We start from the raw sequence: 27,961 nt of genomic DNA on the forward strand, positions 1-27,961 counted from the left end.
CCAATTTTATCTGACTATTGTTGAAACGGTACCTCAAAATTGGCAGCTTCTCGAAAAACATTGATTTATGTAATAAAAGTGCTGTATTTTTTAAAATTAATTTTCTAGAATACATATATCTTATTTTTATTTATGTTTTGAAAGAAGTATAGATCCTGTATTATTATTAATTATTGGTTGAGGAATACAACCAGAACGGGTTCAAGCTGGGGTTTATTTAATTTTTTATACATTTTTTGCTTAGGGGTTTAATTTGTTTTCGTCCCAGTCTTCCTGTCAAGCCTTCCCGGTATACATATCTATGTATGTAAAATAAAATATATAGTATATTCATATGTATAAGTACGTATGTATAAGTTAAATCGGAGCTGAGGGAAATTGATATTTTTAATTATTTATTTATATTGTCTACCGGCAAAAAGTTAACAACGAAAATGTTTTTTGATATACATACATATATTTTGATAGCACCTGAACTATAAATTGTAGTGGTTTTCATCCACGGATCAAAATGAAAGAGGAATCGTAATGATTATATTTAGATATCGAAGAACGATATGAAATAAATATTAAATACTACTTTTAAGTTCTACTTTGTTTATTTTGTTAAATATTTTTGTATTTTAATTAAATAAAATGCGTTTTTTATGTTATGTAATGTGTTATTATTTATTTTTATGCCAAGTTTGACCTTCAATATAATAATAGTTTAATTAACATCACTCCCCATTTCTTACTTTTCAATTTTGAACATTAACAGTTTGATTATTTATTATTTTAGGTCGACTAATGATATATGTACAATGGATTGATTTGCAGCATATTTAATTCAATCCCAATCTCTACATGTTTTAAAAAAATTAATTCTAAATCTTATACTTCGTGTATTTATGTAAGTGTTGGGATAGAAACAAAATAGTATTTATATATTTATATTTATTACATCTAACATATAAATGTATTCTTAATTTACAACGATATCGTATGTGGAGAACAAAATTCAGCGGGCGTACATTGTATTTTATCTACATACATTATTTTATACGAATAAATAAGAAGTTGTCGTTTGGTATAGTTTGTAAAGCTCGCACTTTTGAAACCAGACATGGTTTTTGTTTATTATTATTTACTTATATCTCTTACACATTACAGAACTTTAATTATAGTAGATATAATCTAAATATAATTTACATTAATTAGTTTTAATACCAAAGAGATTTCTTGATCTTGGACATTTTTTTTCTTTTTGCTAAAGAGTTTAAATGTTTAACTTATTGTGGTTGCTTTTTTGCATACTATGAATTCGTACACAAGTTTAACGAGCAAAACGCACTTTTGCCGTCTGCAGAGCACGTGCAATCGTTGCATTCGTCTTTGAATTGATCACCGGGAGTGCAACGGTATCCCGGCCCGTTAACAGCTGAAACAGTGTAAAACGTCTTTTGAAACTTACATCTACGTTCCCTTACGTGTTTTATATGTAAAATTCAATAATATATTAGATATTATGTACAAGAATATTAATATTACATTCAAAAGTACCTCTCTTCTCTCTGGGAGGGCACGCTCTTCTCGTACAAACAGCTCGTTTTCCATTTGCCAAACAAGTGCAGAAATTGCAATCGTTGTTGAAAACTGATCCTGGCTCACAAGTGAAATCCGGGGAGAAGACATCTGAAATTTTATTTAAAATGTATTTTCAATGTTTAAATAATTGATGTGTCTTGAGATATAGTCTAATTATAATCACCTATTGATCTCCTCTCTCTTGGAGGACATGCTCTTCTCGTACAAGCAGCTCGTTTTCCATTTGCATCACAAGTACAACGATTGCAATCGTTCATGAAAACTGATCCCGGCTCGCAAGTAAAGTCCGGTGAGAAGACATCTTAAAGTTTTTAAAAAATACAATAGTAAATGTTTAAACAATCGGGCTATTCTAAAATTTGGTCTAATTTAAATCACCTATTGCTCGCTTTTCACGTGGACAACCTTTCAACGTACATGCGGCAAATTTTCCACTTTCATGACATATGCATGTATTGCAGTCGCTTTTGAAAGATTTTCCAGGCTCACAAGTGAAATCAGGAGCGTTAACAGCTAAATATACACATTTGTCATTTATACATATGTACATATATAATGTTGAAAATATTAGGAATACTTATAATAAAATTTTTTGGAAACTCTTTATCAAAATCACTCGAGATGATTTGCAACATATGTTTATTGTTTTTTTTATATTTAAATGAGAACTCTTTCTTACTGGTTGTTTTGGAAACTTTCGATAAAATAAACTCTATGTTCAGACCAATTGCCGTATGGTTGGCTTTCGTGGCCTTACGACCCACGAGCTGTCCTATGTTTTTTGGTACTGACCGCACTGGTCAGCCGCCACTGACACTTCCGCTCCAACCGTCGCCGCTTGAACACTGCTTCTAAGCGGCTCGCTTCCTTGATCCCGAATCACCAGTTCGAGACTGGTGATGTTTGACGATACTTGGAGACCAGCTCCAGTATTCGTCCGGGGTGAATTGAGGAAGCCTGGTCTGTCTTCGTCCCGAAGACAGGCAACTCAGACACGTGTTCTTTGTATACGAACTCCCCCCCCCCTCCTTCCCCCCCTTGCTTGCTCTCTATACGTTTAAACTCAAAATACAGTTGCTCACATACAGATTTACAACCTGTTTTCATTATATAAATCTCGCACCATTTTCCGTCTCCCTGCATCACATTCACACATACGCACACTGTACGAGAGAGGGAGACAGAGAGCCGAGCCATCAGCAGAGATCAGACCACAGACGACGATCCGCGGGCACCATGAGGGAAGCCACGCCACGCTTTACTACGAGCTCTACGAACATCACGTCCAGGTGGCTTCTCGATTGAGAGCGCCTGGCGTCTGTACACTCTAATTTCCAATACCAGGTCTCATCTCGGATGGAAATATATGATAAAAAGTATATGTAATTACCAGTTTCACGTTTTTCGCGGGGGAGACAAAACTTTCTAGTGCAAGCAGCAAGTTTTCCACTTATATGACAAGTGCAACGATTGCAATCGTTCATAAAGACAGATCCTGGCTCACATGTGAAATCCGGTGAGTCGACATCTGAAGTTAAAGAATTAATAAAATAGTTAAAGGTTCAAATCGTTAACACATCTTAATGTTCTTAATAAAGTACAATTAAATGTATTTACCAATTGATCGTTTTTCACGTGGAAGACACGCTCTCCTCGTACAAGCAGCTCGTTTTCCACTTGCATCACAGGTACAACGATTGCAATCGTTCTTGAAAACTGATCCTGGCTCACATGTGAAGTCCGGTGAGAAGACATCTGAAATTTCATGAAAAATGTAATTGCAAATGTTTAAATAATTTGTCCATATGGTCTGATTATAAAAACCTATTGCTCTCTTCTCTATTGGAAGACATGCTCTTCTCGTACAAGCAGCTTGTTTTCCATTTAAATCACAAACGCAACGATTACAATCGTTCAGGAAAACTGATCCCGGCTCGCAAGTGAAGTCCGGAGAGAAGACATCTGTAATTTTATAAAAAATATGATAGTAAATGTTTGAATAATCGCAGTATTTAACATAAAGGCTAATTATAATCACCTATTGCTTGATTTTTAGGTGGACAAGCCATCAACGTACATGCGGCAAATTTTCCACTTTCATGACATCTACATGTATTGCAGTCGCTTTTGAAGGATTTTCCGGGCTCACAAGTGAAACCAGGTGTGTTAACAGCTAAAATATAAACATTTGTCGTTATAAAAAAATATGTAAATATAAAAAAGAAATTATTTGGGAAGAATAACCATTTATAATAATTTTTATCATATGTATGTATACGTGTGTACTCTTTTCATATTTATTTAAATACCAATTATTTCTTATTAGCTGTTATGGAGACCGTCTTGATAAAATAAACTTTCATTTCCAATACCAGACCTGATCCCAGATGGAAATATATAATAAAAACAATATGTAATTACCAGTTTCACGTTTTTCGCGGGGAAGACATAACTTTCTAGTGCAAGCAGCACGTTTTCCACTTATATGACAAGTGCAACGATTGCAATCGTTCATAAAGACAGATCCTGGCTCACATGTGAAATCCGGTGAGTCGACATCTGAAGTTAAAAAATTAATAAAATAGTTAAAGGTTCAAATCGTTAACACATCTTAATGTTCTTAATAAAGTACAATTAAATGTATTTACCAATTGATCGTTTTTCACGTGGAAGACACGCTCTCCTCGTACAAGCAGCTCGTTTTCCACTTGCATCACAGGTACAACGATTGCAATCGTTCTTGAAAACTGATCCTGGCTCACATGTGAAGTCCGGTGAGTCGACATCTGAAGTTAAAAAATTAATAAAATAGTTAAAGGTTCAAATCGTTAACACATCTTAATGTTCTTAATAAAGTACAATTAAATGTATTTACCAATTGATCGTTTTTCACGTGGAAGACACGCTCTCCTCGTACAAGCAGCTCGTTTTCCACTTGCATCACAGGTACAACGATTGCAATCGTTCTTGAAAACTGATCCTGGCTCACATGTGAAGTCCGGTGAGAAGACATCTGAAATTAAAGAACAAATAAAATAGAAAATGTTCAAAGGGTTACAACATCTTAATGTTATTATTAAAATACAATAACAAGCCATTATAAAATGATGTTCATGTTATAAAACTAAAGCATCTTCAATATCGGCAATATGCAGAAGTAATGCACTCAGATAAAACACTGTCTACTGATCTCTCTTTTCATGAGCTTCATTATTCAAAGAGCACGTTTTTCTACTGCAAATTGCACTCTGTCTGTTACGTATGCATCGATTGCATTTCTCAATAAAATCTTTTCAATTATGAACAATGAATAACTCTAATATATGTACATTTATGTATACTCATATTTATACCATAATTGTTTAATAATGAAAATTGAACAACCTACATACATACATTGTATATAGTGTTCTTTTTTATTAATATAAACTAACCTCTTTTTCTCGTCGCAGCTTTCCCACACTCTGTCCTGGTACATGTGAAATCTAAACCATCGTTTGTACACAAGCAAGTGTTGCAGTCTATCCTGAACTCTTCTCCTGGTTGACATTTTTTAGCGAGAGGCTGATCCCCCTTTAAAATTCAATTGAAACATTTAAATGCAAAACAAAACATATAAGTTCATAGAGTCTGTGCATATTTTCAGAAATTAACAAACTTAATCATTTATTTTTAAAACACTTTTATTATGAATATATATATTTCCAAAATTACATGTCTTATATCATCTACATACAATACATTTTCGAATAATAATGTGTATTATAATATTAATCAAATCAAATATCAATATATTGTTTGCCATATTTTGTTTGTTCCCATAACCTAAAAATTAAATGTAATATTATAATTTCAATAATTGATGCCATTGAAATGAAAGTGGGATAAAATACATTTTAATACAGAAATTAAATAAAAACCAGATAATTTCAATTAAACAATGTAAATTTTGATATATGTATGTATGTTCATATGAAGCATACATAAATTGCACTACTTTTTATTTTGAATTATAAAAGCTATATCTACATATAGCTTTTATGTAGATGTGGATTAGAACTTTAGATAATGAATTTGTTTATATGTATATGATCCTTATTTTTATGTGATTTAGATATATTACAATAGCTTTTTTAAACTGAAGAAAACAAACAAAAACATTTATATTTACTGTGATATTTTCAATTTTCAATAAATGTTTTTGGACCATGCAAGCAGTCTTTGGATCTGGTTTATAACTTTTGACAATAGATTTGTTTTAGTGTGATCCATCTTGAGTTTGATCTCATTTTTCGTGTGATTTTCAAAATATACAGTAGGTTTTAAAATTGATAAAAGCAGTATAAAAACAACATCATATCAAGGTTAAAAGAAGAACATGAACTTATATGAAATCAACATGAAACTTATATGAAATCATTGAATATTCTATAAAAATAGTCTTCTTTATTAAATTAAATTATCTTTGAAGCAAATAGTTATTAAACTATTTAAATCATACGGAATAAATGAATTTTTAAGAAAGTGTATGGCGATATTTTATCCCTGTACATTCCAACAGCATAATTTAACCACAAGTACTCTCGATATATCATCATTACCGGTGCATATATATATTTTTAACACTTCCTCTTGGTGCACACATAATCTGTGCCGTCCAAGTTGCACTCACAGTTGTTGCAACCCTGCTTGAACTTGTGCTCCGGCGTGCAAACCTTGGTTAGAGCACCACCATCTCCGGTAGCATCAAACTCTGGACACTTGTTCTTGGTGCACGAGTAACCTGTGCCGTCCAAGCTGCACACGCAAGTGTTGCACTCCATGCGGAAAGTCTTCTCTGGATCACATACCCGGCTCAGTGCTCCACCGTCTCCGGACGGATCAAACTTTGGTGGCACAGCTCTTCTAGACACTCTCACGTGACGACCCTGGAAGTTATATCGACTGTTAAATCTTATGTCAATAATTAGTTAGATGTTCGAAGTTTGAAAATCAATACTGATTCATGTTCAAAAATTAAAAATAAAGTTGAAAATTTGTTCAGAAAGATCTATCAATAGGAGAAATGCTGCAGTTATTGACCAGGATACATTACATATAGTGATTGGCCACTTGAATTTTCAAGTTGAAATATAAGAACATTGTGACATTAAAATTCAATCAAATTCGAAATGATTTCTTTGTATAATACTAAAAAATGTATTTTTTTTTATTTTTATACAAATCGAACAGTCATTAACTGTACACTGGCTAACATATGTAGTGTTCCTTTTATATATTATAATCCAATATTTCTATTTTAACGTTTTTCGTTTTAAACTTATAGGACGTACACAATTTTTTTTATTTTATTATTTAACTTGATATGCCATAACCTATGTGATGTTATTTCATCGGGCAAAACACTAGTGCAATATAATATGCATGCAATACAAATGGAAAGGAAATTAAGGGCAAAATCACACAGGAAGGAACGCGGCACATAATATTTCTTAAATACTTTAAACATGCGGAAAAAATGTGGCATGCCCAGCACATATTCATGGCACGCCCAACACACACCGTCCCAAAATCACCCCCCTGGAGTATTTTCATTAAAATTGTATCCTTGTATATATCCTCGCTTGACAGTGATCGATAAAGGTATATCCCATATTTGAAGAAATGTAGGAGAACCCCCATAGGGAGAGCCAAGCACACGACGTGCCGTTCTTCTCTGTGTGATTTCACCCTTAGCCCTTTGCCCACGGCAATAAATAAAGCGAACAAGCCCTGTACGCGGCACCTTTTTCGCGAATTTGGCAATCGCGTTTTCGACCTTAAATACAGATTTTAATATTTACTCAAGTAACCAGATATGTTAATTAACACATAAAGTATTATTTTAAACAATAAAATACATAATATATCTCGTAGTTTTGGCTTAATTGTCAAATAAGCATTCTTCATACAATTGGGACGTATCGTCGCCATTGTTCAACAGACGTGACGTCACATAAACTAGGTTTCAGTATGGTTCCACAAAAAACTAATTTTGACTGGTATATATTCATTTTAAGCAAATTGAATAGATGGCATTCAACTCTCAGTAATATATTCAACCAATTTTGAGCCTTAAAACAGTTGAAATAGGCGCATATAAAGCTCAAAATCCCGTGCAAAGTTCATAAATTCTATGGAAGACAGCCGCGCTACAGACTTGTCGCCCAAAGCTTCCATAGAAGACGGCCGCGGGCAAACGGTTAGAGTACGGCGAGCGTTATCTCACACAGACACACACACACACACAGATTAACGATATTGTTACGTATACTAAACAGAGCCGCCGAGTAATTTCGATCGGATTAGGCCGGGTAGCGTCCTGAGAGACCGTGTGACCGGGGTAAGTGGTTTTAAGGATTAGCGACAAGCTAAGTGCATGGGAGCTAAACAATGATTGCACTTCTCATACCGTGGGAATACATATCCGAATACGTGACTATACAGTAGGTAAACAGATTAGACGTCCTGAGAGATCTACCCCCTATAAGGCGGTACGTAGGCGATATCATGTCAATCTGGACTAAGCAGTGACAGTGCGTGTATCTCCTTAATCATCAATAAATGCTGTGATACGACTGTTGGCCTTTTATTTGGATCCTCCACCCACCCTTACGCAACAATATTATATATGTATATAATAAAACATACATATGTACACATGTACTTACATTTCTTTTTGGTGGACACACCTTCCTCGTGCAAGAGAATTCGGTACCATCGGCGCTGCATCGACAATCGTTACATTCCTTTTTGAACTTTTGTCCAGGTGTGCATACTTTTGTCAGTGCACCGCCGTCTCCGGTGGCATCGAATCCACTGCACTTTTGTTTGGTGCAAGTGTATCCGGAGCCGTCCAAACTGCAGCGGCAAGTATTACATTCTTGCCGGTAGCTGTGGGAGGGTTCACAGACTCTTGTCAAAGCTCCACCGTCTCCATTGGCATCGAAGCCTGAACACTTCTGCTTGGTACAATGGTATTCTGTTCCTCTAGAGTTGCAAGTGCAAGTATTGCATTCTTTGTTGAATGTTGATCCCGGCTCGCATTTGCGGGTTTTCCTAATCACTCTTCTGTGAGCCTGTAACATGTATTATGTTAAGTCTTTAGACATTCATTATCATTGTTAAAGTAATACAAGACTTAAAAATAAATTTCTAGAATTGTGTCACACAAATACAGTTTATCTGTCCTTAAAATAAAATGTTATCATTAACCAAAGAAATATTAAAGGTTCTTCGATACCTCTCCATGTATTTCCCGACTAGAGTGTTTTCAATTGATCATAAGGCCCCATACGCACTGATTGTAAATAGGTTTTTGATCTCTTTTTCAAATTATGCTGTACATTAACATTACAATAATATAATACTGATAAAATTTAATTAAAATTGTAAAATAGAAAATGATCAGTATATTAGTAGCTTTAAAATGGGTGCACCTCACGGGATCGAATAAAAAATGCACGAAAAACCAAATATCGGAAGGCAAAGATCGAAAATCGAAAGATCAAAAAAAAGGGTGCATGGTAAACGGTACATACACACGTACATCCTCACTTAATTTTCGAGAGCAGGATACAACAGGAACAAGAGGAACAGGCTTTTTCTCCCGTATAATGTGCACGCGCAGAATACAGGAGGAAAAGCCTGTTCCTCTTGTTCCTGTTGTATCCTGCTGGCGCAAATTAAGTGAGTATGTATCGTTTACCATGCACTCTTTTTTTTTTGATCTTTCGATTTTCGATCTTTGCCTTCCGATATTTGGTTTTTCGTGCATTTCTAATTCGTTCCTTTGGGGTAGACCCCTTTAAAATAGATATAACATGTATTGTGAACATAATTTAGTAATAATTAAAAGCATTTAAAAATCAAATACGCACTTGCGTTTTTCTGTCGCGCGATCACATAAGGTCTGACCGCACTATGCGTCAAACGAACGATCCGACACTTCACAACAGTGTGCGACCTACGTAGTAAATTATGTCAATCATTCGTTCGGTGCCTCGGAGCAAGATGGATGAAACGGACGCTATTATAGTATCTTTGATATGCGAGGAAGAAGAACAATCGATAAAAACCAAAAGATTATGGCTACATGCTATTTCAAAGTCACGATATGAAGAAGGAGAATAATTGCCGCAAGGCAACCCCCACTCAACGACACTTGCGCACGTCACGAACGACACCTTGCGTCAATGTCAACTTTGACGCACGGTGTCGTCCTACGTCATGCGACTGTCGCGCAGTGCGTTATGTCTCATACAATTTCATACAAACAATATTTGGTCGCGTACTGTTGTGGAGTGTCGGATCGTTCGGTTGTCGCATAGTACGGTCAGACCTTTGGTCACAAAAATAGAACATGCAGTTTCGAACCATTAATTTGAAAAATTTCTTGGAATGACTTATCAAATCGAGATGAATTTTATGAAATTGTCTTTTTAAAAGCCCCTAACTAATAAATGGATGTACCCAATATTGTTGTTTACGATTTTATTTTGCTTTTAAGCGCAACAACACAACTCATTGCTGTAAAATCTATTTTTAAATTGACAAAGTTCCGACTGGTTAGTCGCAAGTGCGCGCACCGTAATATTTTTGGGCTATAGTTTCGCTATAGATGTGAAAATTGGACACTGAACGCCAAGATGCTACAAAAAAACCAATGCACTCAAAGAAGTATGGAACGATGTATGCTTGGCATAACGAGGAAAGACAGGAAGCGGACAACGTGGGTGAGAAGCATGACAAGGGTAGTAGACATAGTGGATAGAGTAAAGAGATTGAAACGGCAATGGGCGGGCCACGTGGCTAGGAGAATGGACGAAAGGTGGACAAAAGAAGTGATTGAATGGTACGCGAGAGAATGCAAAAGGGTAAAAGGAAGACCGCAGGGAAGATGGGTAGATGAAATTAGGAAAATGTGCGGGGTGAGATGGATGAGAGTTGCGCAAAACAGAGACGATTGGAAGCGTGTTGGACAGGCCTTCATCCAGCAGTGGATAGTGTATGGCTGTAAATGATGATGATGAGTTTCGCACAGAAAATCGCATGTGAGTGTGGGGTCTAACGCAGCTGTTGAAGAAGATCTCAAAAAACTATTTCATGTTTTCACAAATAATTAACTCTAAAGGAAGGCCAAATAAACTGGAGTTTCAAATTGAAAAATAAAATGATAAATTGATTTAAAATAATTGTGTAAATATTAAGAAGTTTAATATTTAATTAACTATATGTTATTTTAAAGTTTTAAATTTAACTATATGATATTTCAAAGTTTTAAATTTAACTAAACATATGATACTAAATTTTTTTTTTTTACTTGCCGCCACAAAATTCTTAGTGACGTTCAATATAGCCTCAATAATCTTATCAAGTCATTAGGCGTTCAGTTCATAACATATTTATAAGAACATCATATTTATTCTTTATACGAAGACACCACAGAGCTTTATTCTTTAATTTTGCAAAAAATCAAAAACAAGGTGGCTTGAAATTGAATTTGGACAGTAATTTAATTTCAATTTGTAATGATATATTTCATTTCCATATTATCTAGGTGAATGAAATTAATATTTATTTATTTAAAATACTTGGGGGAAGCAGTATAGCCGATGGACCCATTAGTTTTTTTGATCATTAAAAGTTCACTAATATAATTAAAACCTGGGCTTTCTTTGAATAAAAGGATGGCAGAGCTCATTTCTTGTCAAGTTTTTTTATTAGAAACGATTGTATTCAAATTATATTATATAGAATATTCGTTTGAAACCATAGATACGCCCTGACGCTCTAAGCCGATCACCTTGTTGGACCATGTAAACACAAAAAAAAGTACAGATCATGCACACTCTCTCTCAGTAGCTAGTTAGCTTCTAAGTAGGAAGGTCTATTGACATTTTTCGAAAATGCCAACGTGTTCAGTGAAATTGTGTTACAATTACTCAAGAAAACATAAAAAGGCGGATGGCATCACATATCATAAGTAAGATTTAATATATATTGTCTTCAATTATAGTAGTATTTTAACATATAATGAAATATCGGCGCGATGTATGTACTGATGGAACAGCGGTCGACAACCTGGGTGTCACGAAATGCACGCGTATATCTTGTTGGCACTGAAGGAAATTCAGAAATCGACATTAAGTTTAAAACTACAAACAATGAACTAAATATTAAAGTATCAGCTTTAAAATTGATCCTTGTGGAAGTTACTAATGTTTAAATATTGTAATAGTTAATGATGGTTTTATTATAGTAACATACATTTGTAGTTTAATATAGTGTGTATAGCTAAATATTTTTTTCTTAATATGGCTTTATTATCAATAAAATAAAGTTATAAATAAAATAAAACTTCAGTGCATGTACATATACATAAACTGGTTGCTGAGCACTGCCGACCGCTGCGTTTCTTCCTTTTTTTACCACTTCCCCGCTAGTTAAACCCCCCGCACCCCTCAGTTAGTGGCGACAAGATCTCCAACGAAATTTGTATGTAATGGCATATCTAGGTTATTCTACATCTATGCTTGAAACGTAAAAAAGGTGCCAGAACGCCGTTCCACCTCGTTACATGGATAAAAAGCCCCGATTAAAACTATAAAAAATGTACTAATACTATTTTGAATATTAGTAATTACATATTATGAAACTTACCTTTGTTAATATTTTAAAGAAAGTGAAATTGTCTTTAGCATTTTAGTCAAAAAAGGAAATCATTGAAAATATTTTGTACTTCTGAAAACATATAGAAGAAGTATAGAACATATATAGAAAGATATATTATAAAAAAATGAAAGAAGAATATATGAAAAATACATACATAGTTTACTTACTTTTTGCACAGAAGGTTTTATCCAAAACACACACACACACAAATGGAATAGTAAAAAAAGAAGAAAAATAGCGTTTAACAAGAAAAGATAGTAGTAAAATACGATAAATTTTCATTTCATCTCTACAATACGTAAATAAAATGCTATTGCGTCCAAAATCAATAGCCAATCTGTCATAGTTTAAATAAATTTGTTTACACGAGATAACGTAACCTTAACCCTATTTTAAATGAATACATATAACCTTCAACCGATTAATTACTCCGTTAATTTATCGCATAACTCAGAAACGCAGTAAGATATATGTATGATATTTTAAAAGTTGAACCGAGTACAAGAAGATTAATAGTAAAGACGTAGGCGTAATAATAGATCTTTAATAGTCTGTATCATAAATTAAAACATACCTGAGGTGTGTCGAACAATGAAGTATCATCAGCGACACCTGAAAGTAAAATAAATAAAAATAAATCATTGACCCATTGTATACTGTGTCTGTTTTTGTAATTCCTATGTATGTATGTTGTGTATGATGTCATACTTGACATGACTTTGTAACCGATCATATGCTGCAGTGATTATGATGTGCATGTGTTGTTTATTTGCTTTCTTCGACATGCTGATCTGGCATCCGAGAATGTGCACCGACTTTCCCAAGATAAGTAGGCCATGTCAACACCACGACCAAAACAATTATGTCATTCACATAAATACACATGTCTCTCACTATCGACCTCAGATGAGTGTTTCAATATAAGTTAATTTTTAAACTCGATAAGAAGTATCGCTCTGAATGACGTCAGAGATTATTACACTCAAACATAGTCAAACATTCTTATAAGGTTTCTGAAATCTCAACATCATAAAGTGTTCTGCATTGTTGTATTTGTGAACGTACATATGTATGTAAACTGGGTAAAGGTTCGCCTTCAAAACGCAATAAGAAAACATGTGAAGATATGACACTTCGCAGAATATATTATCTATGTTAAAAAGTTTGCAAAGATCAAGTAAATTTGCATAATTTTGAAACATATGTTGACTCACTTTGTTAGTTAATATTTGTGTGTTCTTAGTTTGTAATCATATGAAAAGAAGAAACGTTGTGAAACTCCTAAGCTTATGTAAAAAATATGTAGAATAGTATTATCATACTTTTAAGATTGGAATATCAGATACAAAACTTTCCCCATATATTTAATATGGGTATACGTGACGAGACAGAATGTTAAATGACAGAAAACGCAAATATCAAAAGGCAATGATCGAAAATCGAAAGATCTTAAGTCGAAAGATCAAAAAAAAATGGTGCATGGTAAACGGTACATACTACAACAGGAACAAGAGGAACATGCTTTTTCCTCCCGTATTCTGCGTGCGCACATTCAAAAACAGACTGTCGATTTATTTAACACTGCTGCTGAATACATTTATAAGTGTTCCCAATCATTCAAAAAATTTAATGCTTTAATGCATTAAGTTCCTGAATGGGGGGAAATAGAACGAACCGTTGAATATTTGCAAGTAAGGAACATCGATGTTGGAAACAATGAGCTTCTTTTCAACCAGTTCGTATATTGAAAAGATTATTTAAATAAAAATAATACCAACGAAAAGTGGGAGACAACGCTGAAATTGAGTATGGAAGAGAAATGGCTGAAGTTTTTTAGAGATACCAAGCATATTGAACAGAAGTCATGTTTAATAAAACTATGTGAGTATATATTTGCCATTCCAGCCCACAATGCCAATGTGGAGAGAATATTTTCCGCGATGTCAACACAATGGTCGGATGAAAGAAATAAGCTGGCAGTTGAGACAGTTGAGGCAATTTTGGTGTGCCAGTATAATTTTAAATTGACTTGCGCCCAAATTTATCATTATTTAAAAGAGGAAAACGATTTGGGAAAACGATTGGGCTAAAAAAGACTAATTTTTTAAAATAAACTATTACCTACCTACTTTTCCATGTTTTATTTATGTAGCACTTAAATGTCCCGTATCAATGCTTGACAATTATGGCAACCCTACTTATACTATTTACAGTAAGTAACTTATCCTCAATCTTAGACACGTATAATTTTGGGGCTCCTTTTAGACTATGATGCCCCAAAATGCGTTTATTATGATTCCTGCTGGTGTGCGCTAATCGCCTGCATCAAATGTACACTTGGAGCAGTGGCGTGCCGTGACTTTTAAATCAAAGGAACAGGAAAAATAAAAATAAAAAAATACATATATGTATGTATGTATATAAAAAACATTTTTAATTACAAGTAGGTACAAAATTATATTATATATAATGAAATTTCACAATGATTTTTCAAATTTGTTTCATTTGTATATGAGAGCAATCTTTCTATCGCCTTTTTGTACAAGTTTTTGAACTACCATATCATAGAAATTTTGTATGTCTTCATATTTTTTTTATTGATATCATTGAAAGCATCTAAAGTCTACTTTCACCCTGAGCATTGCGAATTAAAGTTTTTATGTCGTTTAAAGATGGAAAAGTGCGTTAAACTGTTGACGTACTAGCTAACAAACGCCTCTTGTCGAGCTAAAAAACGTCAATCAGCCTTTTCATAATATATCTGTTCGAATCAACTTCGGCGATGTGTTTTATAATATCCATACTGAGCTGATTAATTATTGAATGTTTATTGAATATTTATTGAATTGAATGTGACAAATATAATTTTTTGTTTTCGTGCTAATAGAAATGTTTGGGGTAAGTCTTCCTTTATTAATAACATCTTGTTTATCTTGAAAACTCAATCTTTCAAATGATTTTTCTAGCAATCGGTCGATAGTGCAACATTCTGTGCATTATCGTTCTGTGACTTTCAGCCCGCTCCACCGTGAGTTGGTCTCGTACATACATACATACATATTGTTACGTACGCCGCGGATTAAGCGAATAGAATCCCAGAGACTATGTTACCGTTCAAGGGTTATCTGTTAACGGATTAACTAAGTGCTTGCACTTAGACCAACGGATATCTGTTATCGGATTAACTAAGTGCTTGCACTTACTTCCAGGATTATATCTGGACTCTAAGTGCATTTAGGCTAAACAACGACCGTTATTAGTCCTTTCTCAGAATCGGTACGGGGAGACCCAATGTCGTGGAAATACATATCCGAATACGTGACTATACAACAGGTAAACAGATTAGACGTCCTGAGAGATCTACCCTTTATAAGGCGGTACGTAGGCGATATCATGGCATTCTGGACTGAGCACTGCCAGTGCGTGTATCTCCTTAATCATCAATAAATGCTGTGAGACGACTGTTGGCCTTTTACTTGGATCCTCCACCCACCCCTACGCAACGATATGTTTCGCCAAGCTGTTCCATTCCCATATTTGAAATGAAGAATTTCTGTGTAAATAAACGTTATTTAAACACAATATTTTTCCAGAATAATACGTGATGATTATTAACGATAATAAACTTACTTAGATTTCCGTAAATGTTCAAAGAAACGAGTTAATCGGAATATGATTTGTCTTAGACGCAACGCCTGTCCATTGCGACTGCCGGTATCGTTTTCCGTGCAGGCATGGGAAGCGAATCCAGAAAACATATCATCTGACCAATACATGCACACAGACGTATAAACCGGTTTCCGAATTTCGCTAACTCCCCGAACAAAGTCATTCGCCAATTATATTTACAAATACATATCACTTTTTTGTTACTCATTTATATACATCAATTTTTATAATTATTACCAAAAATTTAAGGGAACAGCCTGGGTTCGGTGATTACTAGTCAAATGTGAACCGGTCACAGGACAACCGGTCGCTCTAGATCGGTCACACGTGATCACCCGTCACACTAAAACTGGTCACGAGAAAACTGGCCACACCCTAAAATCGGTCAATCAGTTTTCTCGTGACCGATTTTAGGGTGTGACCAGTTTTCTCGTGACCAGTTTTAGTGTGACGGGTGATCACGTGTGACCGATCAAGAGCGACCGGTTGTCCTGTGACTGGTTCACATTTGACTAGTAGTCCGTTTACCAACAGCCTGTTCCCTCTGTTCCAATGACGGCACGCCACTGACTTGAAGTATTGCAATTTTGACAAAATTTAAAAACGTGCTTAGCCGAGATATCGAATGACGATATCCAGGGTCACGGGTCGGTGCCTGCGTGTCTGCGGCACCGACCAACTCAAGATGGCGGCTGAGGGGTCACCCGGTCGGCGGTCGCAGATAGCGGTGTGGTTAGAAATGGGTCGACGGAAACTCCGTTCCATTATTTAATCCCCAATTCACACATCGAAAACCCTCAAAATGATAAAAATCAAAATCAGTGCCATGCATCGGCTAGCATTACTTCGCTATTCCCGCCGATAGGAGGCGCACGCGTCGTCACGGTCAAGGTCAGTTGACGATAACGACGCCATTGTCAATTAAAAAGTTTGAGATTCGTTCCACGGTGATTAACTGTATATTTTTTTTACTTGTGTAACGAAATCAATTATTGTTCGTGCAATTGGAGTACGTGCACAATATCACTGCGACTGATTCATTCACAATACTGATTTGTATTGGTCATTGTGTTCACGCATTTCGACAGAAAGCGATAACTTTGTGATACTCGCCGACAAAGTAACTCTGTCAGAGCCAGAAGTTGTCAAAAGTTGTCATTGATTAGGCACACCAATCAAATCATTGATTTTTTTTTTACTTTTTAGGCTGTTGTCAATCATTGTAGATAACGTTCCATGTTTCATTCATGGTACGGCAGCTGGGCGGATATTCGAACGAAATCGGTGGGTGTTTTGAGAATTATTTTTTTACACATTCATAGTATTTACTAACGCACTATAAACTATGGTCGAATTTTTCTTCCTGATATACCTATGTAGATTACACCCAATGGCGCCCTCGGGCAATTTTTTCTAAACACCCTTAGAAAAAAATTATATAAAACTGGATTACCATCCTCCTTTTTCCCGGGACCTTGCTACATTTTCAGACAGTGTCAGCAAAAGCATCAAAACCCAAATGTTTGGATATAATTCTTGTAAATTGTGCTGTTTTATAAAATTTAATACAATGAATGAAAGGCTTTTAAATTGATAAGTTCGTTGCTAATAATACTCGCGGTGAGCTTAATATGAAGATTGGCTTTTTCCAGTAGATTGTTTGACCAGAATTTGCCGAATAGAAATGTAGGGCCTTTGGCGCTCTAATTTTAATTTTAAAGCGCTTTTGGCGTATTGAGCGGCGCCCTAACTTATTTGGCACCCTCGGGCACTACCCGCCCCAGCCCCCCCCTAAAACCGGTACTGGTAGATAGATATGTATATATTCGGCTCTAGCTCTGGGTGAACACCATGTCCATATTCTATAGACAGGGCCACTCTAAAGGGTGATTTGAGGGTGCAGAACACCCGGGCGCCAACGCTCCAAAAGGCGCCAAGCTCCATAACAACAAAAATGGTTCGGTGATTACTGGTCACAAATTACTCGTCACAAAGTCACTAAAAACGGAACATCTGGCAGCCGAAAAGTCCATCATACTAACGATAACTATCATAGTAACGAGAACTTGAGTGCCAAATATTGTGTATTCGCGATTTTCATGGCAAGAATTGTCTTTGTGACCACCCCAATGTGACGAATAGTCCAATTACCAACAAAAATATATATAAAAAATATATCGACAGCTTCCGTTAAACAAAAATTGAAATAAATTTGCAACGTCTCCAAAGTCTACGTTTCATGAGTAAAAGTGTGGAAAAAAAGCATCTATGGCAGAAATGTAATGCACATTGATATGTATGTACATATGCACATTCAATAACTAATATCAGATTGGATCGAAAGTAAAATTAAATTATCAATAAAAAAGTCTTTATTGAGTTTATTAGTATCAGCTAATATGTATATTACTTTAAGATATAATATAAATATAACTATGAAAGGCTTTCAATTTTGAATAATAAGGTTAAAATATTCCCATAAAAAAAAATATATATACATACATACGTATATATTCTGATGATAAGCGAGGTGAAAAACAATGTGTGATTTTTTTATTTTATTATTATTTTTATTTTTTGGGGGGGGGGCGCAAATTTTGGATTTGTACCCGGGCCCCAACTACCCTTAGAGAGGCCCTGTGTATAGATGTCACACCACTGCTATGTATTTATAGGTATGTAGTTAGTGTCGGCCTTACACCCTATGGCGCCCTCGGGCCCCTAGAAAATTGTGACAAATTATTTTGTGACATTGTAGACCGGAGATAAGTTTCAATTTCAAATAATCAATTTAAGTGTCGCCTTTGGCACTCTAATCTACAAAATTTTAGGGTCTTTGGCGCCCTAATTTTAAATTTTAAAGCGCCTTCGGTGCATGGAGTGGCCCCCAAAATGCCCGGCGCCCTCGGGCGCCGACCGACCCAGCCCCCCCCTAAAACCGGCACTGTATGTAGTTACTAACTTAACAGTAAATAGATCATAAATAAAAATATATACACTACATACCTTGAAAAATATGACGCATGTGTTAGAATACATGAGTATATAAATTAGGATCTGTATCTATAAACCTACCATTATATCTCGATATATAACTGGCTCTAATTTTGTCATCATAATGTCACCCACAATGCACTTGAATAATGCTTACCGATTGGATGTATGAATAAACGCAAATAACCTAGCAATTATTGAAACCTAAAGTGCCAACCTGATTTTCTAAAAAAAAAAAAAAAACATAAATTGCCCATTAGAAATCCCTGACCGTACGCGATATCGCAATTACTGAGAACCGTTGATGAAAACGCACTTCACACACGATTACGGGTAAACCGGATATTCAAATTAATGTCGAAACTTCTATTATATTCCATGTTATTTTTTCAGTATCGTTCGAGGTCCATTCGAGGCTATTAAATTTTGTTTATCGTATGCACTAGTTTTAATAGTACGATTAGAAATCCGTCGAACAATAATAATTTGCATGTCTGAACGGATGCAGTAAAAAAAAGCTCGTAAAAAACGTGCATTTTGTGACAGTTTATAAAATGTAAAAGAGGCTAAATTTCCATTCAAATTTACAACACTTTAGCACGTTGGTAATAGATAAGAGAATAATTGTCAATTAGAATGATTACGTTGGTAGCATTTAAATCGATGTGACCTGACAGCTGTCGTAAGCGCATCTCAATTTACGGCCATTCACTCTGAGGTCGGCAAAAAATATAAGATAATAAAATTGATAACTACCTTACTTGCAGTCTTATTTTTTTTTTTTGAAGACTGGAATTTGTACACACAAATTATTTTTTTCGATGCTAAATGTAATTTTGTGTATCAATTTAAATTAAGTAATACTGCAGACACGACACAGTGTGATATGGCGGAAAACAAAAAAGTGTGTCGTGTCACGTTGCGTCAATGTGCACAATATTTGCAACATTGACGAAACTACATCCGCCTCAACCCTAGTTGGGAAGCTTTACACGATAATCAATCATAATTCTCAACCAGTGCCGTAGCGAGGCTGTGGCAAATGAGCGAATGCCAAGGGCGCTCGAAGCGAGGGGCACCAAAGGCGCCTTTGCCTATTTCATTTTTATTTTTTTAATAAAACATTTCAGATGAATTCGATGTGTTTTTAAAATATCCATTTGTATATATGTACATACGTACATCCATAGTATTTTATTCGAGGCAGCGTTATGCTTGTTTTACTTTGAATACTTCTGAGTTCTGAGAAATTGTCCGAACGATTTTTTTCTTTATTATTCTTTCGTATCAAAATAAAATTAAATCTAAACATAAAAAGATGTCAGATGAATTGGCCGAAGACGAATCACAAACTTTAAAGTTAATACAAAATTCATGTTAAAATATCACTGATACCAGATTTCAATGTATTCAACAACTGGCAAAAGAATTTTATTTTTTAACTGGTTTAATTTATTTTTTAACAATTATGAACTTCTTAAAGATCCCCGGAGAATGTATCACATTGATATTTTAAAAATATACTGGGTAGATGGAATTTACCAGAATCTTATAGAAGCGACAGTGGCTTCGACAGAAAGGAGCTTTAGTAAACGTCGATTAAAGGTTTTAGTCAAGAGCGATTATCAAATCCAAGTATATTATCAATATAAAGTGAATTAACAAGTAATATAAATTTTTATAATATAATAACAGACTTTGCTAACGCCAAATTTACGCAAAATTCGTCTTTAGTTTTTTCTATCAATATTTACGAAAAATACCTACCAATAACCATACATTAGCACTAATTATAGTCTTCCCCTAGACCCTAGACGGCTGTATGTCTCCCCCCCCCCCCTCCCCGCCCCCCAATTAATATGAGAAATCTAGAAAATTCTAAATCTCAACGGTATCTCAAAGAGAAGAATATCATATATATATATATATAAAGACGGTAATCTGTGTGTGTGTGTGTGGGTGTGTGTGTGTGTCCTAACTCTCGCCGAACATGATGAATCAACCAGTATGGGGAACAAATTTTTTTTTTCTTCATTTTTTTCATTTTTTCAGTTTTTTCATTTTTTTCATTTTTTCAGTTTTTTCATTTTTTTCAGTTTTTCAGTTTTTTTCATTTTTTCAGTTTTTTCATTTTTTTCATTTTTTCAGTTTTTTCATTTTTTACATTTTTTCAGTTTTTTCATTTTTTCAGTTTTTTCATTTTTTCAGTTTTTTCATTTTGTTCATTTTTTCAGTTTTTTTCATTTTTTTCATTTTTTCAGTTTTTTCATTTTTTTCATTTTTTCAGTTTTTTCATTTTTTTCATTTTTTCAGTTTTTTCATTTTTTTCATTTTTTCAGTTTTTTCAGTTTTTCAGTTTTCATTTTTTTCATTTTTTCAGTTTTTTCATTTTTTTCATTTTTTCAGTTTTTTCATTTTTTTAATTTTTTCAGTTTTTTCATTTTTTCATTTTTTTAATTTTTTTCATTTTTTCAGTTTTTTCATTTTTTTCATTTTTTCATTTTTTCAGTTTTTTCATTTTTTCAGTTTTTTCATTTTTTTCAGTTTTTTCATTTTTTTAATTTTTTCAGTTTTTTCATTTTTTCAGTTTTTTCATTTTTTTCATTTTTTCATTTTTTTCATTTTTTCAGTTTTTTCATTTTTTTCATTTTTTCATTTTTTCAGTTTTTTCATTTTTTCAGTTTTTCAGTTTCCCAGTTTTTTCAGGCCCAGGGGTGCAGAAGGCATCGGGGGCGCTGGGGGCGCCGGAGGCGTCGGCGGCGCTGGGGGCAAAGCCCCCGGGGTGCCGAAAGCATTGGGGGCGCCGGAGGCGCCGGCGGCGCTGAGGGCGAAGCCCCCGGGGTGCCGGAGGCATCGGGGGCGCTGGGGGCGAAGCCCCCGGGGTGCCGAAAGCGCTGGGGGCGGTGCGGCCGCCGGAGGCGCCGGCGGCGCTGGGGCCGAAGGCCCCGAGCGACGGAAGCGCCGGGGGCGAAGGCCCCGGGGTGCCGGAGGCGTCGGCGATGCACAAAATGTAATTCGTAATTCGTAATCACTTCGTAATTTGTCATTCGTAATTCGTGCATCAATTTCTTTCCGAAACCAGTCGATTCAATATCTTTAACTTTATTTTTATTCGAGTTTCAATTCCTTTTCGAAACCACCCGTTGAAATCAACGGGTCCAACACTAGTACTTAATAATGAAGTATTTTCAAACGTGTCTATTACGATTATTTTTCGCCATGGTAATGGAGGACGTCATTTCCACTTATATTGATGACCAAACTGAGCAAAATGGCAAAGTTTGAAAACGATCGGATAAGAACCAAAACTTCGTCAGACGAAAAAATCGATTCTGAACTAAGAAGAGGTTAGTAAAAAACGGGACGATCAATATTTACGAAAAATACCTACCAATAACCATACATTAGCACTAATTGTAGTCTTCCCCTAGACTCTATATGGCTGTATGTCTCCCCCCCCCCCCCCCCGCCCCCCAATTAATATGAGAAATTTAGAAAATTCGGAATCTCAACGGTATCTCACAGAGAAGAATATTGTTACGTATACTAAAATAAGAGGTTAGTAAAGAGCCGCCAGTTAAGTGCAATCGGATTAAGCCGAGGCGCATCTCTGACACCATACGACCGTTATAATTGGTTTCGAGGATTATCTGCAAACTAAGTGCAAGTAAGCTAAACAATGGCGTAGTAGCGGCACTCGGTCGCATTCCCGTCGAGTTCTCAGAAGTGACCGTGGTACCGTGGGACTGAATGTCGTGAGAATACATATCCGAGTACGTGACCATAACAATAAGTAAACAAATTAGACGTCGAAGATGTCCTGAGAGATCTACCCCTTATAAGGCGGTACTTCGGCGATATCAAGACATTCTGGACTGAGCACTGCCAGTTTTTGTATCTCCTTAATCATCAATAAATGCTGTGACACGTCTTTGGCCTTTTACTTGGATCCTCCACCCACCCCTACGCAACAATATACTTAATAATGGAGTATTTTCAAACGTGTCTATTACGATTATTTTTCATCATCGTAATGGCGGACTCCATACCGGATCGCATACATATATTGATGACCAAACCGAGCAAAATGGTAAAGTTTGAAAACGATCGGATAAGAATCCAAATTTCGTCAGACGAAAAAATCGAAAGCGAAGTGAGAAAAGCCTAGTAAAAGAGGGAATTGACTTTTTAAAAAATGCCTCAATAGTGACCCTTATCAAGTTTATGTAAAATTGGGAATTCATTGCTGACAACATTGCGATAGTCAATCGTGTCATAGACAATCACACTCCAACGTCACCGTTTATCACTCGTGACGGATGCTGTCACAGCTATTAAATTAACGTAATTGCTAATTGTTAACAATTTAGAAATCGGCAAGATTATTTATTATTCTTATTTTATAAACAATTTATTGGCGAGCGTGCGCGTGCACATCGTTTTCGATAACACGAAAACATTTAATGATATCATCGCTCATTGAATATAACATTATCATTAACTAAATTCAAATAAATTATCTTCCTAACACGTTCAATTTTTAAATTCACACCTACATATACAATTTTTGAATTCACGCGCATACAAATTTTCCAAGCCGATTCAGCAGTTCGGTTCAAATTGGTGATACAATTTTTTTTTTTTTTCATCAAATAACTCGTATAATTTAGGTTGAACCTAATTGATATCGTGACCTAGTTTTAATATTGATATCGAATTTTAAATAAATTTCAGTGTACTTTTTTTTTCATTTGTGTAAATAAAATACATATGTATATACATATATGTACATACGTTATCGGAAGTATCAATTAAAATGTACATATATTAGACGTTGTAATAAACTTTTGATTAGATATTGCCTTTTAAGAATAGCTCTCTATTCAAATCTACGACATTCTATTTCAGTTAAGGAGAGAGGGGTTTATATATCGAAAATGAAAACTTTTAACATTATATTATATTATGCTAAAAATTGACAAATAATAACTAATCGCCCTAATTCCTTAAAAACACAATCATAGAGACTAAATTTTGCTAAGATCAATATCATTTTTTATAACTTTATTGAGTTATACGTACAAATATCTCAAAACGATGGAAGTAAGTAGAAGTTAATCCAAGTCTTCTCTTATATGAAGAAAATAGTTTGTCTGTTTCTCCAAAACTCCTATGCAAAACTACCATTTTTTTCCCCAAAGCTTCCAAATTTTGTATACTCTCTTATTAAATCACATCTAATACTTGAAAGTTACGTCGTGTCGCAAATATAATATTAATATCAATGGCGAAACCGTACATATCTCTACAGTGCCTTAGGGCCGGGCCGCACCGTGCAACTTTGTCGGCCGACTTGTTGCGCGACACGAAAAAATGTATGAAAATGTGTGCAACAAACAAGTTGACGAATGTGGCATGTCTCATCTACCTGCATGCATTGGTCTGATCGCCATCAACCAAGTGTTCGCGAGTTGAGCGGTGCGGCCCGGCCCTTAGTTTAAACCAGCAGCGTGGACTAGTGTTTAGCATATACATATGCTTTCAAACAAGGTGTTCAAGGGTTCGAGTCCAACTGGTTGCTGCTGGCCAAACCATGGTTTATAACTCCAGGTCGATCGTTTCCTATCAAAGTTTGCTAATTTATCTGACTTTATCTTGGAAACGGTTCCAACAAATTGGCAGCCTTTACCCATTTCTATCAATTTTCGAGAAATAAATGTATCGAAAATTTCGAGTATTTTAGTATCACGAAATTTAACGATTTATTTACGTATGTATGTATGTATATATAAAAAAATGATCCGAAAATGTAAGTTTATCAAAATTTATCCATGGATGGATGCACAGCTTGATGCTTTATTAAAATTATTCTAAATTGTACATCAATGTTTGAAATTGGCATTGGGGTTTACCTGTTAGGCTTTACTGGTATGTCTAATATATAATTTCGAAAGAGACTTTGTAAGGTTGTAAGGTTTAGTTGGCAGCTTCAAAAAAAAAAATCAAAGTTTCTATTACGATGGTTGAATATTATTTTTTTTCGTTTCAAATAAATGTAATAAAAAAAACAAATGAATGTTTACAATTAAATTAACCACGTTTAAGCGGTTTACAAATTATATTACAAATACCGAGCGAAGCCGGGTAAAACCACTAGTGTAATATATAATTTCGAAAGAGACTTTGTATGTATTTATGTAAGTATGGAAAGTTTCTATGACGACATTTCGATTTTTTTTATTTTTCAATTCAAATAAATTTAACAAAAAAAAAAACAAATGAATATTTACTATATATTTAGTAATATTTACTAGATATTACTAGATATATAGATTCGCCATGTTTAAGCTGTTTATATTACAAATACTGAGCGAAGCCGGGTAAAACAACTAGTATATTATATATTGTATATATGTATGTAAGATATTAATGAAATTAGTTACCAACGATTCAGAGTTTATACGATGAAATTAACTACATTTAAATATATTAATACATTAGAATGTATTTCATCTTAATCAATGCTATAGATAATTTTGCAATGTTGGAAATAGATAATAGCATATATGGTGAATATAAAAATTATTATTTGTTTGTCAGTTTGCAAATCTATAGTTTAAATTGAGAATCACCAATTTTAACGTACATTCATGGTACTTCTACTACAACATTCTCTAGAAAGATTCTTATTATACTTTATTTTTCGACTTTTGCCCACTCGATCAACCGAAACTAGATCACAAATCCTTTTATTTGCCATATTGGTTATTATTACACTCATTTTATCGGTTGCGATATTGAAACAACACACGGTTTATCTAACTTCGATCGGTTATTCTAGAATACATATTCGAAGTCAACATTATTATAACACCAATCAAATTTCCACACATATGCCGTCGTAAACACCCCTCCGATTATATGTATTACTTAACAATCATTTATTTATTTACCAAATCCTATTCACAAGATGTTGATTCTTTTTGTCGTGCATACGACAATGACACCGCTCAGCACGAACAATCTAATAGGTCACTAAACGAGATATCGAAAATATTCTTAAATATATTATTTTTAACTATTTAAAAAATACAACAGTAGCCTTGAAGTTCCAAATTAAATATATTTAAAAAATATACATATATATGTTCCTCTTTAGATTGTGCATCGTTTGATGTATTTCTAATATTTTTTTATAAAAACAATAACAACATATTTTAAACAACTGCGACATACAAGCATGTTAAATAAATGCAACGTTTCCTTTATTTTTCAAATAAATATATTTTTATTCGATTCATTTATGTTCGACACAATCCTTTTTTTGTGTCAATTTATTATTAGCATGTGAATGTATGTATGTGTGAAAGTCGTAAATGTGCCTTTTATTGCTTTAACAATCACATCAGATTATTCTTAGACATTACGTGAGTATTTGTGTTTAATATTTAAATTATTTATTTACCTTTCAATTCGGCGAGCGACAGCAAAGCTGCGAAGAGGAACGTCGACAGGGCGATTCTTCTCATTGTCGGTTTTTTTTTTCGTAGGTTTGGCAAAAAAAATCCCACTGTTTTTCTATTCTAAAATTATAACCAGCCTTTGGTGCACCCCACCGTATTTTTTTCGTCGTGTTTTATGTTTGTTTAGTGCGCGAAAAAAATCGTCAAAGTTTGGTCGCGATGGCGCGCGTACTGTTCGCGCCCACATCGCTCGCGACTATTTTATACGGTGCAATTTACGAACCAGCGATCGTCAGCCTTTTCACAATCGATGTCAACTTTCCGCACAACGGTGAATTTTCAATTCGGCGAAGTGCTTTTATCGTCCACTGCACAGCTCATCCATATATTTCATTACAACTACCTGGAACTGATTAGCTCTAGGATTCTTATCGTGTCAATGTTTGTTCAGACTATCGAGAAAAACCAATAGCATGGTTTTGGACAATCGCTTAATTCTCGCGACTAGTATGCAATTTTCTAAAATGAAATTAATTCTTTTTTACGTAATCGTAATAAGTTAACAACATTTTATCTATATATGTACATATATAAAATTGAATGTATGTTGATTTGTCTGTATGTCTCGTATAGGCTCCTAAACCACTCAAACAAATACGATGGAACTTTCAGGATTTGTTGTATGCATGTCCGGGAAGATTGTTGTGAAAAAAATCGGGAAAAAACCTCTCAATAATACTATTTGTAATTACGATTTTACCGACGCGAAAGTTTGAAGCGCCATTGTGTAGTCAAGAAAATGTTTTTGTTGGTAACCACGTTACCAGTTGGTTTATGACGACACGGCGTTGAAGAGACGTTAGTTGAACTGCATCACTTGAAACGGGAATTGCATGCCTTATTCTGGCATTGCAACGCATGCCGGATTCAGCTAGTATTATAATAAATGTAAGTTGTATTTGGAAAACGTGTTAACAAAATTCGAATGCATTCTCAATGTAGTTAAGAACAATCGAGTACAATTACTATAAAAAAAAAAATGTCTGATCTGAATCACAAGAAAAGTATTATTTATTTATTTATTTATTTACATATTTTTGTCACAGTGACATTACAGAATAACACGTCACTGTGACCAGATATATAAGCATACTACATATAAAAATACACATATATGTATTATACATATATAAAGCATAATACAAATCCTATATATAAGAATTGACAGGATATCTATGTTATAAGTATTTTTTTTATTTTGAAATCATGTTCAAATAGTAGTGACATGGTAGGTAGGATGGTTTTTGCCAATGGAGAAACCGCTTCTCTGATAACTCTGATAGGAAACGATTGACTTGGAGTCACAAATATCCAAGTCTGGCCAGCAGCATTTAAGAATACATTCAAAACAAACTCTTTTCAATCGAGGTCAGCTCACCGGATTGAACTCGGTGACCTCTCGGTGCTTAGTATCAACGTAACCACCGAGCCACGCTGCTGGCTGAAAGTATATATGTATGTATATATGAGCCGCT

At 34.7% G+C, this 27,961-nt stretch overlaps 1 protein-coding gene across 4 annotated transcripts; it reads right to left on the reverse strand.

Annotated features, from left to right (window-relative positions):
• Positions 1-941: 941 nt before the first annotated feature.
• LOC143909286 (uncharacterized) lies at positions 942-26,710 on the reverse strand. 4 transcript variants are annotated; one of them, XM_077427202.1, is made up of 13 exons: positions 26,429-26,710; positions 12,875-12,912; positions 5,022-5,160; positions 4,236-4,373; positions 4,009-4,146; positions 3,626-3,760; positions 3,412-3,549; positions 3,205-3,342; positions 2,978-3,115; positions 1,966-2,100; positions 1,751-1,888; positions 1,543-1,674; positions 942-1,420 (listed from the first exon to the last, which is right to left on the reverse strand). In XM_077427202.1, exons 1-13 carry the CDS (start codon positions 26,490-26,492, stop codon positions 1,296-1,298), a joined length of 1,596 nt encoding a protein of 531 aa, XP_077283328.1. In that variant the 5' UTR covers positions 26,493-26,710; the 3' UTR covers positions 942-1,295. The 4 variants fall into 4 exon arrangements, with proteins under 4 accessions (XP_077283328.1, XP_077283327.1, XP_077283330.1 ...); XM_077427201.1 differs by having other exon boundaries at positions 1,042-1,420; positions 1,531-1,674; XM_077427204.1 differs by lacking the exon at positions 4,236-4,373 and having other exon boundaries at positions 1,042-1,420; positions 1,531-1,674; positions 26,429-26,684.
• Between the last annotated feature and the right edge of the window lie 1,251 nt (positions 26,711-27,961).

Source organism: Arctopsyche grandis, chromosome 3 (assembly GCF_051622035.1).
Source record: "Arctopsyche grandis isolate Sample6627 chromosome 3, ASM5162203v2, whole genome shotgun sequence".
NCBI lineage: Eukaryota > Metazoa > Arthropoda > Insecta > Trichoptera > Hydropsychidae > Arctopsyche > Arctopsyche grandis.

What these genes read in the sequence shown, in the direction of transcription:
- LOC143909286 (XM_077427201.1), bottom strand. Translation starts at nt 26,492, where the DNA reads ATGAGAAGAATCGCCCTGTCGACGTTCCTCTTCGCAGCTTTGCTGTCG. An exon ending in CCGCGAAAAACGTGAAACTG is followed by an intron (nt 3,761 to 4,008) that starts GTAATTACATAT and finishes TTTATATTTTAG; the next exon opens with CTGTTAACACACCTGGTTTC. An exon ending in GAAGAGAGGTACTTTTGAAT is followed by an intron (nt 1,421 to 1,530) that starts GTAATATTAATA and finishes ACACTGTTTCAG; the next exon opens with CTGTTAACGGGCCGGGATAC.